Raw genomic sequence first — 15,309 nt, forward strand, 5'->3', positions numbered from 1 at the left:
CGACGGTTACATTCGCATAAAGCACAGGAATAACAGAATAATTTAAACGAAAAAAACAGTTGTTTCAATAGCAATAGCAAATCACTACCACCAATGGGTGGCCTAAATAACTATTCTTGTGAACATCTGTGCATTCATTAAAGTTCAAACGACAACCGTCAAATGTTGAATTTCATAACAACGCTGAACAACGTGGACTTTGAATGTATTTATTTGTAACTCGATGAAGAAGTCAGTCGTCTTCATTAAACATCTGATCTGTATAAGTCAAACTTACCTTTACTAATGAAGTTCAAGCTTTAGATAAACTAGATGGTACAAAAAGCTTTCACGAACATCAGATACCGCCTGTTTTTTGAGTAGCCCAATATATACATTTTAACTGTTAGTAAGAGTTATCACTGCAAAACATTTAGTTAAAGAGGTCCACTTAGTGTTATGTTTTGAATGTTGTTAATGTAAACAAAATCAAGAAAATCACAACACAGCAAACAAATCTAACAAAACAAGCTCTTGAGTAAACAATGGAGAGACAAAAATCCGCCACAAGCCACACTACTATGGCTGAAGCCCCATTTTTCCAAATAAGACACATTTTTCCAAGCTTCACTCATTTTTCCAAGTGTTGCTCTTTTCCCCAAGTATGACCCATTTTTGCTAGTGTTAACACCTTTTTTCTCAAGTCTGATACATCTTTTTAAAGTATGACTAACTTTGACCCAGGTAGACCCAGTTTTCCAAGTGTGACCGACTTTTCAAATTGTGACCCATTTTTCCAGGTAATACCTATTTTTCCAAGCTTGACCCATTTTCCCAAGTGGCACCCATTTTTCCAATTATGACCCATTTTTCCAAGTGTGCCGTATTTTTCCAAGTGTGCCGCATTTTTCCAAGTGTGCCGCATTTTTTCAAGTGTGACCCATTTTTCCAAGTGTGACCCATTTTTCCAAGTGTGACCCATTTGTCCAAGTATCACCCATTTTTTCAGGTGTTACCCATTTGTTCAGGTGTTACCCATTTGTTTAGGTGTGACCCATTTTTCCAAGTGTGACCCATTTTTCCAAGTTTGACCCATTTTTCCAAGTGTGCCATATTTTTCCAATTGTGCCGCATTTTTCCAAGTGTGCCGCATTTTTCCAAGGGTGCCGAATTTTTCCAGGTGTATCGCATTTTTCCAAGTGTGACCCATTTTTCCAAGTGTACCGCATTTTTCGAAGTGTGACCCATTTTCGAAGTGTGATGACCCATTTTTCCAAGTGTGCCGCATTTTTTCAAGTGTGCCGCATTTTTTCAAGTGTGCCGCATTTTTCCAAGTGTGACCCATTTTTCCAAGTGTGCTACATTTTTTCAACTGTGACCAATTTTTCCAAGTGTGTCGCATTTTTCCAAGTCTGCTGCATTTTTCCAAGGGTACCGAATTTTTCCAAGTGTGCCGCATTTTTTCAAGTGTGACCCATTTTTTCAAGTGTACCGCATTTTTTCAAGTGTGTCGCATTTTTCCAAGTGTGGCCCATTTTTCCAAGTGTGCCACATTTTTCCAACTGTGACCAATTTTTCTAAGTGTGCCGCATTTTTCCAAGTCTGCTGCATTTTTCCAAGGGTACCGAATTTTTCGAAGTGTGCCGCATTTTGCCAAGTATGACCCATTTTTCCAAATGTACCGCATTTTTCCAAGTATCACCCATTTGTTCCGGTTTGACCCATTTGTCCAGGTGTGACCCATATTTCAGAGTGTGACCCATTTTTCCAAGTGTGACCCATTTTTCCAAGCGTGGCGCATTTTTTTCAAGTGTGTCACAAGGTGACAAGTGATTATGAACAGAACTAAACAAACAAATTAAGATATCAAGTATAAGATCTGCGTCATCGTGTCTTCGTAGTAAGACTTATGGTTGGCTATATTCCATATTGTTGCCGGGTTGTGTCAGACAAGGGCTGTTTCCGGGCTATTAATAATACTCAAGTTTTCGTAATTTTAAATTTTGCGACCTGGAGCGCTTACCATTTGAATGGACTTTCCCGAGGAATCTTTTGGACAAATGGAACTGCAGTATTCCTCTCCAAGGAAATGGATCGCATTGAGCCGTACCATTTGATCCTAAGTTTGGAGATATCCGTGCGGGGGCCTGGACAACAACAAAGATGGCGGCCGAACTTGCTGTGCCGTTAGACGTTTTAGCAGACGACAACTTTGAAAATGATTTCTTTGGAAACGAAGAGGACGACTTCATTCTTCTTGCTGCAGCATCCAAATTTGCAAAGAGAAATTTGAATCGAATCCAGGGATTTTTTGAGCAGACGATACCTACGTATTCTTCGGATGAATTAAAAGCCCATTTCCGTATGCAGAGAGTAACTTCCTTCTCACCCGCAGTGCTACAGCGGTGTTGCAAGGATACCGAGAACAGTGGTGACGAAAATAAACATCTGTCACAGCCATAAATGGTCTGCATCTGCAGAGATTCATCATTCGCCATCTTACATTTCTTCTCGGAAATATTGCCGCAAGGAGCCTGGCATATAGTTATTGACAAATGGTACGGAAATTTTCGGAAATTCCGGTTGAATCGGAAAAAAAGTAATACCTCGGAAGGTATTACCTTTTTCCCGAAAAAAATTCAACGGAATGAACCGTACCATTTGGATTCACACCAGAATAACTGGCTTTTCCATGCAAATGGTAAGTGCTCCTGATATGCACGTCGCCCTGGTATTTTCGTTCAGTGACGCTGGTCAGTCTGGGGCTGTGGCGCCGCTGTTCGGTGTGCCTTTTCTTTCGAGAGTTCCGCCAGCGTCTTGGTGGGGCTTCCACATTGTTGTGGCTTGTGGCGAAAGTTTTAACCCCACCTTTTCTGAAGAGATTTTAATCTTTGTTTGTAACCTTAGTTTCAATTAAACTCGTCACATTTGTGACCATTTATCCCAAACGATTTGTTTCTACTGTCGCCTACCTATCTCTTCAGCAAACTAGTGCGACGCCTTGCGGGGCTCTCGATGCCTTAATGTTTGCAAATGATTCAAGATAAAAGTTAACTTTGACTTAGAAGAGCGCCAATCAAATAACAAGGTGACAAGTGATTGTGAACAGAACTAAACAAACAAATTTAAAAGGTATCAATGTCTGCCAAGAAGCAGCTTAATTTCTGACCTACTCAACAGGCACAACCACGAAATAAAAACGATATTACCGTACCTAATATTTGATGCTGAAGCTCAGCAAGTATACGTAGCAGCCCAATTGCCTGACCTACTTACCAAAAATTCAACAGCTATCTTAATTAATTAATTAATTAATTAATTAATTAGAGTAAAGAACCTCCTACCTCAAATAGACTTTAAGTGCGTCTGATTTCCAACGACCAAGAGCACGGATTTGCGCATCGGAATATCCTTGTTTAGCAGCGTGGCGCGCGCCACCGATACGAAAGCTATGGCTTTTGTACCGACTGGTGTCAAGACCACAATATGCTAAGCACGACATTGAATTGATGAGCCGAAATGGAAGTCAGATCAGCGTAACAAAAGAGCGGGCCAGGACGATCTCCCCAAACCTTACAATAAAATACCCTCGAAACAACGTCCCCAAATCCCATGGGCTCGGTTTGGCGTACCTGGTACAACCTTACCCAACGGATTATCACGTGCGCACCATGCCTTGACATAAATTACATTATGTCTGGCCATTATGTCTGGTTATTACAAGCCAAATTTAACGGAATTTTACCGAAGGAGATCTGAGAAAATTCACTGTCGGCTTCACTTTTTGTACTCATGTGACGTCATAAAATATCGAAAAACAATGACGTAATCACTGACATAAAAAACATTGACACGTAGTTTTTTGAGTCTTCCTACATTGGAGCTTTTCAGGAACAATAAATTAAAATCTGCAGTGGTCGGTTAATATACATTTAAATGATAAAATATGTACAATTGAATGAAAACTAAGATTGCATCGTAAATTTAATTTTAAAAAATCATTAGGGACATTTAAAGAATTCGTCGAGATGCTAAGACGCTTAAAACTAATTTTCTTAATAGCTGATGTCGCAGGGTTGCTACCGTTTGGCAATGTTTTAAGGTCAGCTCTAAAGAGTTACTGGGGAAATTAAATTCACAGCTCTAAACTTCCGTGCAGAACATGAAAACAAACAGGGTTACGAAAAAGTGAAGTGTGTTCCTCCTTGCCAATCTATTTACGAGCTGTAGTCAAAACATTTTGTTTTTTTTAGTAAATAATTTTATGATCTAGTCAGCATCCAAAAATGAGTTTATATTTGTAAAATTATGTTCTCTTAATCTAAGAAACACAGCTGCCGTGGAAGACATTTTTTGGATAACAGCTGGTAATTTTCTCATAAGCGTGAATTTAAATTTTTTCATTTGACAGTTTGTCTCCGCAGTTGAAATAATTTCTTTTTCGTAACAATGCCTCTTCAGAATAAGTCACTTTCGTTGTCTCCAGGAAACAGAGGGTAATTGAAAAGAATTTTGATTAAAGAACCAAACTATAGAGCTAATCTACAAATTAATGGGCTTCAAGTCAAACAGAGAGGATAATTCAGTCAATCTGTCAAATTTATTTCTACGGTTTATTTTAATATTGTTGCCGCAAGCCACTTTTAATGACTTTTTATCAACAAATGAGGTATTCGAGGCACGTTTACAAGAGAAATCGCCAATCTGGTCGAGTCATCGCTTGATATTTAGTACAGGTGCCATGTAGCAGTGTCCATTGCAAACGATCTACAAAATTAGATATTACATCAGAAAGAACTTATCTGAAAATTTCAACTTTTACTGACGAAAGCATATCTTGAATTTGCTCCGAAGTCCATCGCGTGCGATATTCTAAAGCAGGGCAAACAACTCTGCCATGAATTCAACACCATCAAGTACTGCCAGCGAGCAGCTAGAAGGCACGGGGCAAGTCCGCGGTGGTGAACTTCTGGCGTTCATCATTTTTGACTTGCTGTTTGGTACAGTGATCACCGCAGCAAACGGCTTTCTCTTCGTCGCGATCTACCGTGATCCTTGTCGATGTTTGCGAACGCCATCTGTATTCCTCATCGCAAACCTTTCCGTCGCGGATTTTTTTATGGGAATTGTCAGCTACCTTAGAGCCGCGGAACTAACTTATCTTTACTGTGGCTTGGGGGATCTTCTCATTCTAAACATGATAGAATATTTCCTCGGAGCTGTGTCCATTCTCGTCGCGGTCTCAACGCTCATGGCCATGTCATATGATCGCTATATTGCGGTTATCAAGCCGTTTCAATACCCACAAAAGATTAACAACTCAAGAGCCAAGGTTGCTATCGCCATCATTTGGATAAACGCTTTGATTATGTGCGTCCTTCCAATTGCGGATGTGAAAAGGGAAAATTTTTTGTTGGCCTACAGTTATTCTCATTTCGTGATTCCATCATTTATTTTAACAGCAGTTTATGTGAAAATATATAAAATGGTCGCTCGTCAAAGGCAAGAACTTAAAGATGTCCGAGCGAGTCTGACAGCAGCAAACAGAAGAAAACAATTAGAGAGAGAAAACAGGATGGCCATCACGTTCGTGTTGATCCTTTGTATATTTTATTGTTCATTTTTACCTTACTTTATTCACGTACAAATTCTATATTTTTGTTCTTGCCGAAGCTCTTATGCATATAATGCGTATTATCTTGTTGCGAACGAATTTCTTTCCGTCAGTTGCATTGTAGACCCTTTTATGTATGCACTGAGGCTGCCAAGATTCAAACGCTCTCTTCGTTTGTGGTGGAGAAACAGAGATGCTGTGGTCCCGTGGAACGGGACTAGTGTTGATCAAAACGTAGCCATTACCCAATAAGAGAAAACTGCAAAATGGAACTTGGCATGCGACGGTGGATGAATACGCGATACTTTCTTCAAGTACTGATGAAGACCGCAAGACACGCTCTTATTTATTCCCCATAGGCCGCATAATTTATGCATTTCTGAGAGGCAGTTGCCTTTTGGAATATGAACAACATACACTTGAAAAAACATTCCTACATGTTGACATGGCTACATTGACAACAAAATCAGTAACTGTCTGGCGGTGTGCGTTTATTTTCCAATCCTCTTCAGTAGAGGATGCTTTCAATTTCGAATCTCCCCCAAGGCCTAATGAATATTTTAAGTTTCATCTCTAAATAGCTAAAATATTATTAAATTCCTGTGTTCCCATTTCAGTTCTCTTCTTGTATATTTTTGCTTGACAGAAAAAAAAAGATGTTGTGCATTCCCAAATGTAACAAAGTTTTCACAAGGAATAACTAGATTGCACAAGAGCCAGTTTTAAAACCCATTCATTTGGATTCCCCAGTTGTTAGCGGTGGAATTCCCCTTACGTTACCTAGGACTTATTGGTATTAAAAGGACGACAATTTTACTTTTTATTAAAAATTGTAAGTCGCTCTCTTTCTTGCAAGGATATCCGGTGGGTTCTCGGTATAATTATATTCCTGATGATGCAGGTGAAGTGAGCTGAAACACCAATTTGGATAAGCTTCCTACCAAACCCAAGAAAAGTCTCTTTATTCAGTCTGCTTTCTTGGGTGTCGATGGATTCTCTCTCGGGAGACGAATTGAAATGTAGGGAAAAATGATTCTGAGCAACTGAAAGTTAAGAGGATTGTTGTTAAAGGCCGAATTCCTAGAGTAAGCTGTCGCCTTTGGATGATGTGGCAATGTTTAAGAACATCAGGAAAATAACAAATGATAAACAATACCTTTGTTATTCAATCTTTGTTTTAGAAGGTTTCTGGTGCCATAAACTTATTGACAATATTTTTACTCATTCTGATTATGAAAAAGTTACCGATAGTTGGTTTATTAACAACCTTCTCAATAACTCTCTCAAAACTCGTTGAAAGGTTTCCGACATTCTAATTTTTTAATAGTTTTAGCGCGGAGAGCATTTTTATTTAATTAGTTTTGAGCAGTTTTATTGTTTGAAAAGAACCTCTCGATCTCTTGTTCATTTTTTTACTAATGTGCGCAGCCTTTTTCTGTTTTTTTGCGGATAAATTTTTGTTATTAACGTTTTACTGGAAGCGCACAATATGTCCATGTTTTTAAAGCAAGCCGAATAAACATTTGAGGGAAAAGTGAGACGGGCTTAATTACGAAACTGGTTTCCATATTTCGTTTAAAACTATACAATCCTAAATCAGTATCAGTTCAACTCTCATTTTTAAGATATTAGTGAAATTAGACTTAGACGGAAGCCAATTTATACTACTTTATTGAAAACACTGTTCTTTTGAGTACGTTGGTGGATTTTTCTGGTGAATAAAATCACTGTCTCTTATATTCATTCACTTTGCACGATTGTTATATTTGCACCTCTGAAAAACTATAGCCCATCTCAGAATGATTTGGGAAAAGAAATTTCTTGAAAGTAATTGATTGAAAATAACGGGTGCTGCTATGAGAAATAAAACAGGCTGCTAACCGTGTTAACAATATCTATGGCGCTTCTACTTTCACTCGGCTACAGTGTATTCTTTATTGATAAATAAGGCAGACAGTTTATACTCAGTGCTAGGTGTAAAGTATTCACTATAAATTTTAAGTGATCTACTTAGCTCTAATTGAAAGCTATGTTTAGAAACACGGCCTTACCGGAGTTGACGACGTAAACAAAACATTTAATTATTAATATCACTATTTATTTCAGGACTGTGCTCATAACAGGTTTTGAATTGTTAATCGCACTCTCAGTATAGACTGTTTCTAAAGGCGTTGTTTTCAAAACGTTTCCGACATTCCCTGTGGTCAATAATTTTAGCGCGGAAGGTCAGTTTTTTTAATTTTGACTGGTTACGATCACATACTTCGCTTGGCATCCAGGATAAACTTGGCGAACTTAATTTCGACAGTGGTTAAAAGGTTTTGTTTTTGCTTCTTTTGTTTTATTATTATTATTATTATTATTATTATTATTATTGTTATTATTATTATTATCGTCCTCACGTAATGTTTGCTTAGAGTCCTTAGGGCCGAGAACAAACCATGGTCCTGGGGCACTAGGGGATAGCCAGTTTTTAGCTTGATAACACCCTCCTCAAAATGTGTGCTGTACCTAGTAAGGTTATTATTATTATTATTATTATTATTATTATTATTATTATTATTATTTTATTAAAGAGTAGAACTTCAAGAACACAAGAAGGAAAACGTCCTCTAATAGCTTTTTAGATTCCTTTCAAACATCTTCAATCAAATGAAAAGACACTATGCCAGTTTAGGGAAGACGAATTTTGTTTTTTCGAATGACGTCATGAAGCTTTTCCTGTACCAGGCACTGCGACTCCTTTGGAGTATCTGAAAATCTTGAGAGATGTTGTGAAATAAAGGATAGAACCTCGGTCTACCTGCCTTTGAATAAAACTGCAGAACATCAAGGACAAATACGCAATCTTGGAAATACTTACATGCATGATAGTTTAATAGTTTTCGACCTGCCTGCCAAACCATGTTCTTGGAAAAGTCTGAGGCTTATAAAATTGCTTTAGTTTTAAACTAACGATGGGAAATGTCACCACGAAATTTTAAGAAAAGATTAACATAGGGATAGTACAACAATGAAATTTATGGCATAGCGGGATTGCTCGTCTGAAAAATCACAAGACTCTCCTTTCTGTCGACATTGCGAAAATTCTCAAATCAAAAGTATCGACACTTAATGGGCTTTTCTAAATGTTCCCGGTTGTACAATGTTCCTAAATATCACCGTCGGATGAACACAGGTCTTGGTATTCCTAAGTCAAGGCTGATTTCATTCAAGTCAGTTCAGTGATTATTACGGTACAAGTGCAGAAATGGTCAAGCCTAGATAGGTGAGCAAGACATTTGACTTGTTTGATGAAAAACACATTTCAATCACCTGTTGTCAGATGCAAACTGTCAAACACATGCATGGGTCGATTCGGCGGACACTTAAGCGGCTCGTGAAAACAATTTTTATAGTATCTCATTGGTGAGATACTGATGAGATTTGTCCAAAAGACTTAGTTCCTCCATTTTTATCAGATTATTTCATTAGAAATCGCACTATTCACACTTACAAGAAAAGACAAAGGAACGACATTCGCCTACCGAACCCTGAGTTAACGCTAAGGAAAAACACATCTAGATTTTCAGGCGCGTTTTCTTCTTAATAATTTACCCACATCAGTAAAAGAAACCACGTCGCTTTCCATTTTTTAAGAACTCTCTTAGTTTTCCTTTTAGCCATTAGTTTTATACCAATATAATACTCAGATATACTTTGATAGTTCTCTTTTACTGTATTGATCTAGAAAAATTGTACTTCATAGATATGTAATTTCCTTTTTATTCAATTTTTAAACTCCTTGTACATAGCTTTGCGGTAATTTTTAAATACAAATTTGTAAATACAATGCAATTTTATCTTTTTAACTAAACCGTATAAAATTCTTCCTCTCTTTAAAAGGCAGAACTAGCCAAAAAGCAACAAAAACAGCACTAGCCGTAAATTCATTTCTGGAAAAGGTTATACGCTCTAATCTAAGAATATTCACAAGAAGAAATGTTCAGCCTAAAATCTTCAGAAAAATAAGATATTCAGCCTGGACCGGAAAAACAATATTCTTACAGAAAAAAAGAGCAGTGTATGATCACTACAATCTCTGACGCAACGATGGCTACGATCAATGGAGAGTCAATGGTTTACTTGGCATCCGCAACGATCACTGAACGTTTTTTTTTTTCCGCATTGATCGCAGTGACCATATGAAAAGTCACCGTAAGAAACTCTTGTGCATTTCAGTTGTATTTCATTCTGAATGCGCCACTGAAGTCTACGTATGTCAGTCACTGGTTCCCGCTTTGCTGGGGAATTATTTCGGAGTAACTGGAGATGTATATGGTAAGAGCTTTTGTGGAATAAACAGGGCTGTCACAAGTTTTGATTCACCCGGCGTAACCTTGATCTTCACACACACCCGTAACAAACTTGTTCTTTTGTGAGTGAATTGTATCAACAGAGGCAAGTTCACCCGTAACATCCCAGAGGGCCCATCAAGCATACACAGCCAAAACAGGTGTGACAAATTACGGCCTGTATTGAGATAGAGCCTTGAATCAGGGTTTAAAATTGTGAGAGATGTTGTAAAATGAAGGAAGGGATCCTGTGTCATTATCTTTGGATGAAATTGCACAACATCCGATAGTTTGATAATTAATTTGCAACCCGCGTCAAACCGTCCGTGTTCTTAGTTGAACTGGCCTCCTTTTTTTCAACTTTCTATGGATCCAGAAACAAGACAAACATGACATACATAGATTCGAGGTTCCACCCCGGGATCATAACACAAAGCGGCATGCAAACTCGTTTTTGTGGCATCATGATGAAAATGTTTACACAATATCGCAGTTAATTTCGTTTCAGTCATGTTGGAACTATGCACTGTCTGGTCAGTTTGATCTTCCACCGTACGTTGACGATTTAAATTCTCTTTATTCTCGTCAACCATTTAAAGCAAAGCTGTTTTGTCAATTATTTAGCTAGATTAAAATATCTTTAATCCTAGTTATCATATGATCGCTTGCGATGGTGCGGGAATAAAGGAACTGGTCTCAGATATAGTTCGATTGAGATTTAGAATTATGATATCACCACATGGAAAAACAAAAAAAAATTAATGCGAGCTAACTCGTGCATAGTACGGCCAGGCAGGTTGACGTAAGCCGAACAAAGAAAAGAAAAATAGCCGTCCGGCCCCACAGAGACCTCACTGCGCTCTGCACGTTCGTCCCTTAAGACTTCGCACAAAATAGGTTATCGTCGGTCCTCCCACTGAGTCAATAACATTGATCGAGCTCTTTTTCGTTATTTTTGTGGACCGAGAGGGAGCAACCCTCACTATCGCCTTCAAACATATATGAAAACCACGCTAAATAGAAAACAGATTCGGCGGCAACGAGAAATGGCTCAAACGGAAAAATAGACCGCAATTCAGATCAGTCTAGTATCAATTAGTTTAGGCCGGGATTACAGGTGAGTTTTTCGTCTTGTTTCACTCTGTAAACCATTGAACAGGCGAAAAGAACTGAGTTAGTCGCCGGCTGCAAAGAAAAGCCACAACGAAAAAAAAACTCAATTTACCGTAATTTAATATTTTCTAAAAAATATTTAGATAGGCGAGGGATCACAGTTTTTTTTCTTTTTTTTTTTCTGCTCACTTTTGCATGCCTTGGACGTTAACGCTCATGTGGGAGTACCGCGATCCCAAGAAGCTGCGCCAAAATTCGGAAGAAGAATATCCCTTCGGCTCCCTATTTTGCTTCTCATCCGTCATGATAAACATCTTTAACCCTTTCCCATACGATGGTCGACGATCCTCAAGCAAATCAATGTAGTCCGCATGCTGTGGGGAAGGTAAAATTTTGCTGATCATGTTTGCATGAAACGCTGAAGCAATGTCATGTATCGTTTCCTCCACGAAAGCGGTAGACTCCTCGCCATAAGTGTTTGTTTGTAGGAAGGAAAACGATTGCGTGTTTTCTTGAATACGTTCCATGAAGTCCTCGAGCCTTGTTTGTGTCACAAACTGGTTTCGAGCAACGAGAGGGCGACAGTCGATGGGCGGAAGGAATGTGATTTTTTTCAAATGCGTGCTTGCAGGTTTTGGTGAAGGAATATTTTCTGCCCAACACACGTCGTCCCACATCAGCCAGAAACAGTCAATTTCTTCAAATATTTCATCCGTCTGTCGAAAGGTGATGACTTGGTCTTGCCTTGTTCCAGCTTGCCTCGCTTGCCCGCTTTCCATGGCCACGAGAAATGGCACAGTTTCATCACAGAGGGCTGATTTTATGATGAAATTATTGTGCTGGAGTTATACACAGGCCCCTAGGTACACAAGCTTAGGAATAAAAACATTGATTACCTCAACCCTATCTTAATTATCAGTTCGCCATCATTTTTACGTAAACAAGGCCAGAGAATTCTCGACTCGGTAAATTACCTTGCGGTGACGTAAGAGAATTAAAATATTTTTCGTGACGCAAATTTGACGTAAGTCAGCTTCGAGATCTTGGTCATTCTCGCCCCAGAGTCGACCGTCCCTCTCAGCTGACGGGGTCGGCACAAGGAAAGGTGCTTCTGAAGAGACATGGGCTGCGTACCATTTGTCAGAATAAACCTGTTGGGATGACCGTTGAAAAAAGGTAAGAGTTTTTCCAAAATCAGCAAACCAACCGAACGAGATGGCCCTTATCATTTGCAATTCGATTTCTCGTAAATGTTTTAGGCTGATGAGAGACTGGAAACTGGAAAATTTACCAAATGGTTAGAAATTTTCACTGTTCCGTTCCGAACGGGAAAAGAGGACTACCTCTGAAGGTAGTCCGAACGGATTTTCCAGAAAAATACTGTTCCATTTGACTTTCAACCGAAATTTCCGGATTTTTTGGCTAAATGGTAAACACCCATGAACTCGTGGACTAAAATTTTAAGCAATTCAACATTGGCGTCCTTTCCGAAAATATCCCCTGGTTGATCGATCTCTAACTAAAACCGTTAGATTACACCTGTGATCGGTAGGTCGTCCAGTGGATATTTTCGGGAGGTAAACCCGGCAGGAGCACTCTCCATTTGCGTGGAAAAACGGATGAGAATTTTCCGCCAAATCATGACGATACAAATTTTCGACAAAAAATTGAGACGGGGGGGATTTGTACCATTTGACAACATTTGAAAATCTTACAATGGAAAAGACTAGTGTAAACTGCCGCTTGGGGCTTTGCAACGGGTTTTGGATGTAATACATTAAATACTCAAGACAGTATTTCATCGGGATATCCAAACACCGAGAAGAGAGTTGAAAATACGACGCGCAGCGGAGTATTTTTGACGAAATTCGAGGTGTTTGGATAGCCGATGAAACACTGTCTCGTGTGTTTGATATATCTTCTCAATCGAAACAAAAACTAAGGAGTAAACGGAGAAGTAAAATCGTTAAAATCTATGCTAATCAAGACCAAACCTCCTTTACGGTTGTGATTTTCTTTGTTTTAATTTGATGAATTACTAATGAGTTTGAGAAATGCTTATAAACGGGAGGGGCTTATATCGGCGGGAGGGGGGGAGGCTATAAGGGGAATAAAAAAGCTTATAATCGGAAGTAATATTTTGTTTACAGGTAGATGGGCCTCTAACCGGAGGAGCTTACAAGCGAGGGAGCCTTATAAGCGACAGTTTACTGAATTCCATTTCCATTTCCCACCGGATGGAACATAACAGAAGGACATTGGGAATGGTGTGCAAAAGCAAATAGGACAGTGATTTTTCGTTCATTCCAGTAAAAGTGAACCCTTTGAGCCCTAATTACGCATATAGTCGTAATTAATGGTCGTGCTCTTTGGACCACTTGTGACGTCATCAATTTAAATGTCATCAGATATTCTTGATAAGCAGACAGTAGTACTAGGCTAGGCCTTTCCGTATAATGGCCAGGTTTAGATATCGACGACATTCCGACGTCGCAAATCGAAAAACAACGTTATCAGTATTGGTGCAAAAACGGTGGTAAAATGGTCCACTACGCCTATGAAAAGAGAAATACTCCACTCTAAAAGGATTCCTTTTCTTATCCAAAAACCTTATGGTACAATAAAACGTTCTATTTGATTTCCCACTTAGATAACCGGTGTTTTCATCCAAATATTAAGGCTCCTGCTTTCAGCTGGTGAAACGCTTAGTCTAAGATTCTAGCCAATCAAATTATGTCTCCTGAGCCACTTTTTTCCTCGTGCCAAGGTCCCGCCGGCTAAGAAGGACGGGCTGCACTTGGTACGAGGATGAATCGTTATTGTTACCAGAGTTACTTCTTTCCTTATATTCTCGGTATTGGATTGGAACTAGCTTGCAACTGAGACTAATGCGGGGAATCTTTTCAAATGTAAATGACATTTATCACTTTTCAATAATATTTCCCCGCATGAGCCTCCATTGCAAGCTAGTTCCAGTCCAGTACCGAGAATATGAATATGGCTTATTGGTCGACGGGTCCAAGTGGCTTTGAGCATGCTCATGCGGCCAGCCGTCAAACAAAAGGTACCTGGTACCCACCAAAACTATCGCCGTCAAGTGCAAATTAAAACAACTCGGCTCTATTTTGAAACTTAAGACAATTAATTACGGAAAACGCAGGCTTCATCATTATCATCATCACTGCTTTTTGTGCCAGTAGGCGCACAAGGCCGTAACACGCTGTTTCCACTGTGCCCTATCCCAGGCTACCACTCTCACGTTGTTCCGGTCATTCCACCCTGCCTGCCGTCTCTCTTTCTCTACTGTCCTCCTCCAGGTCTCTCTAGGTCTTCCTACTGCTCTTCTATCTTCTGGTCTCCATCTCAACTCCACCATGCAGTCGCTGAATCTTTCTCCTCGCAGTTTATGTAACATCGTCTTCTTATCTCATTTCTGATTCGGTTGATATGCGTCATTTGTTGTTGCGATCACTCGTGCAGGCCATCTGATCCTTAGAATCCTTCTCAAACATTTAAACTGGGACGTATCTAATTTCTTTTCTTCCCAATTGGCGATGATCTTCCATGTTTCATACCCATAGAGGAGTATTGGTCTAACTAGGGTCTTGTACAGTTGAACCTTGCTCTTCTTTCCCATTCCTCTTGTGTTCCATAACTTTGTTAGGTTTTGAAAGGCGCCTCTAGCTTTCCGTAGCCTATTCTTTATGTCTTCTGTTCCGCGCCCATCTTTCGAGACTTTGGCACCCAAGTAGACAAACTCAGCAACATCTTCCACCTCATCGGCCCTGACTCTAATCTTGTCCAGCCTTACTGTATTCATTCTTAACACTTTGCAATTTTGATGCTTAATCAAGTAGTTTAAGGCCTGGGTCAGGAATGTAAAGTGGAATTATGGTTGGGCAGCTATATCTCTTGTTACATTTGTTTTACCAAGCTGAACTTTTCCCTGATTATAAAACTCGACGTCCTGCCTTGCCCTAACATATTATTTTGACCACGTGACATGTCACGTGATCATTTTGTTAAAATTTGGTAAATTGGCGGATTAGCGGCGAATTTCATTCTATTCATCAATAAATGAGCGTTTGCGATGCAAATTTGAATTATCTACCTTGCTACGTTTGGAATGGTCGGAATGATCTCCCTTGATTTCGTTTATAGAAGATATAAATGATCAAAAGTCGAATTTTGTTGAAGAAAAGGACCTTTCACCCTATAAAATTTTTCTGTGAAAAGAGGGACGGTCATTCCAATAGTGAGAGGATGGAA

The 15,309-nt window shown here is 39.3% G+C and overlaps 1 protein-coding gene across 1 annotated transcript; it reads left to right on the plus strand.

Moving 5' to 3' along the window:
• Positions 1 to 4,676: 4,676 nt before the first annotated feature.
• On the plus strand, positions 4,677 to 6,939 carry LOC145497460 (melanocyte-stimulating hormone receptor-like). Its single transcript, XM_081477263.1, has one exon. The coding sequence runs from the start codon at positions 4,877 to 4,879 to the stop codon at positions 5,843 to 5,845; it is 969 nt and encodes a 322-aa protein (XP_081333389.1). The 5' UTR covers positions 4,677 to 4,876; the 3' UTR covers positions 5,846 to 6,939.
• The last annotated feature ends 8,370 nt before the right edge of the window (positions 6,940 to 15,309 follow it).

This window comes from Orbicella franksi, chromosome 9 (assembly GCF_964199315.1).
Source record: "Orbicella franksi chromosome 9, jaOrbFran1.1, whole genome shotgun sequence".
Lineage (NCBI taxonomy): Eukaryota > Metazoa > Cnidaria > Anthozoa > Scleractinia > Merulinidae > Orbicella > Orbicella franksi.

What these genes read in the sequence shown, in the direction of transcription:
- LOC145497460 (XM_081477263.1), top strand. Translation starts at nt 4,877, where the DNA reads ATGAATTCAACACCATCAAGTACTGCCAGCGAGCAGCTAGAAGGCACG.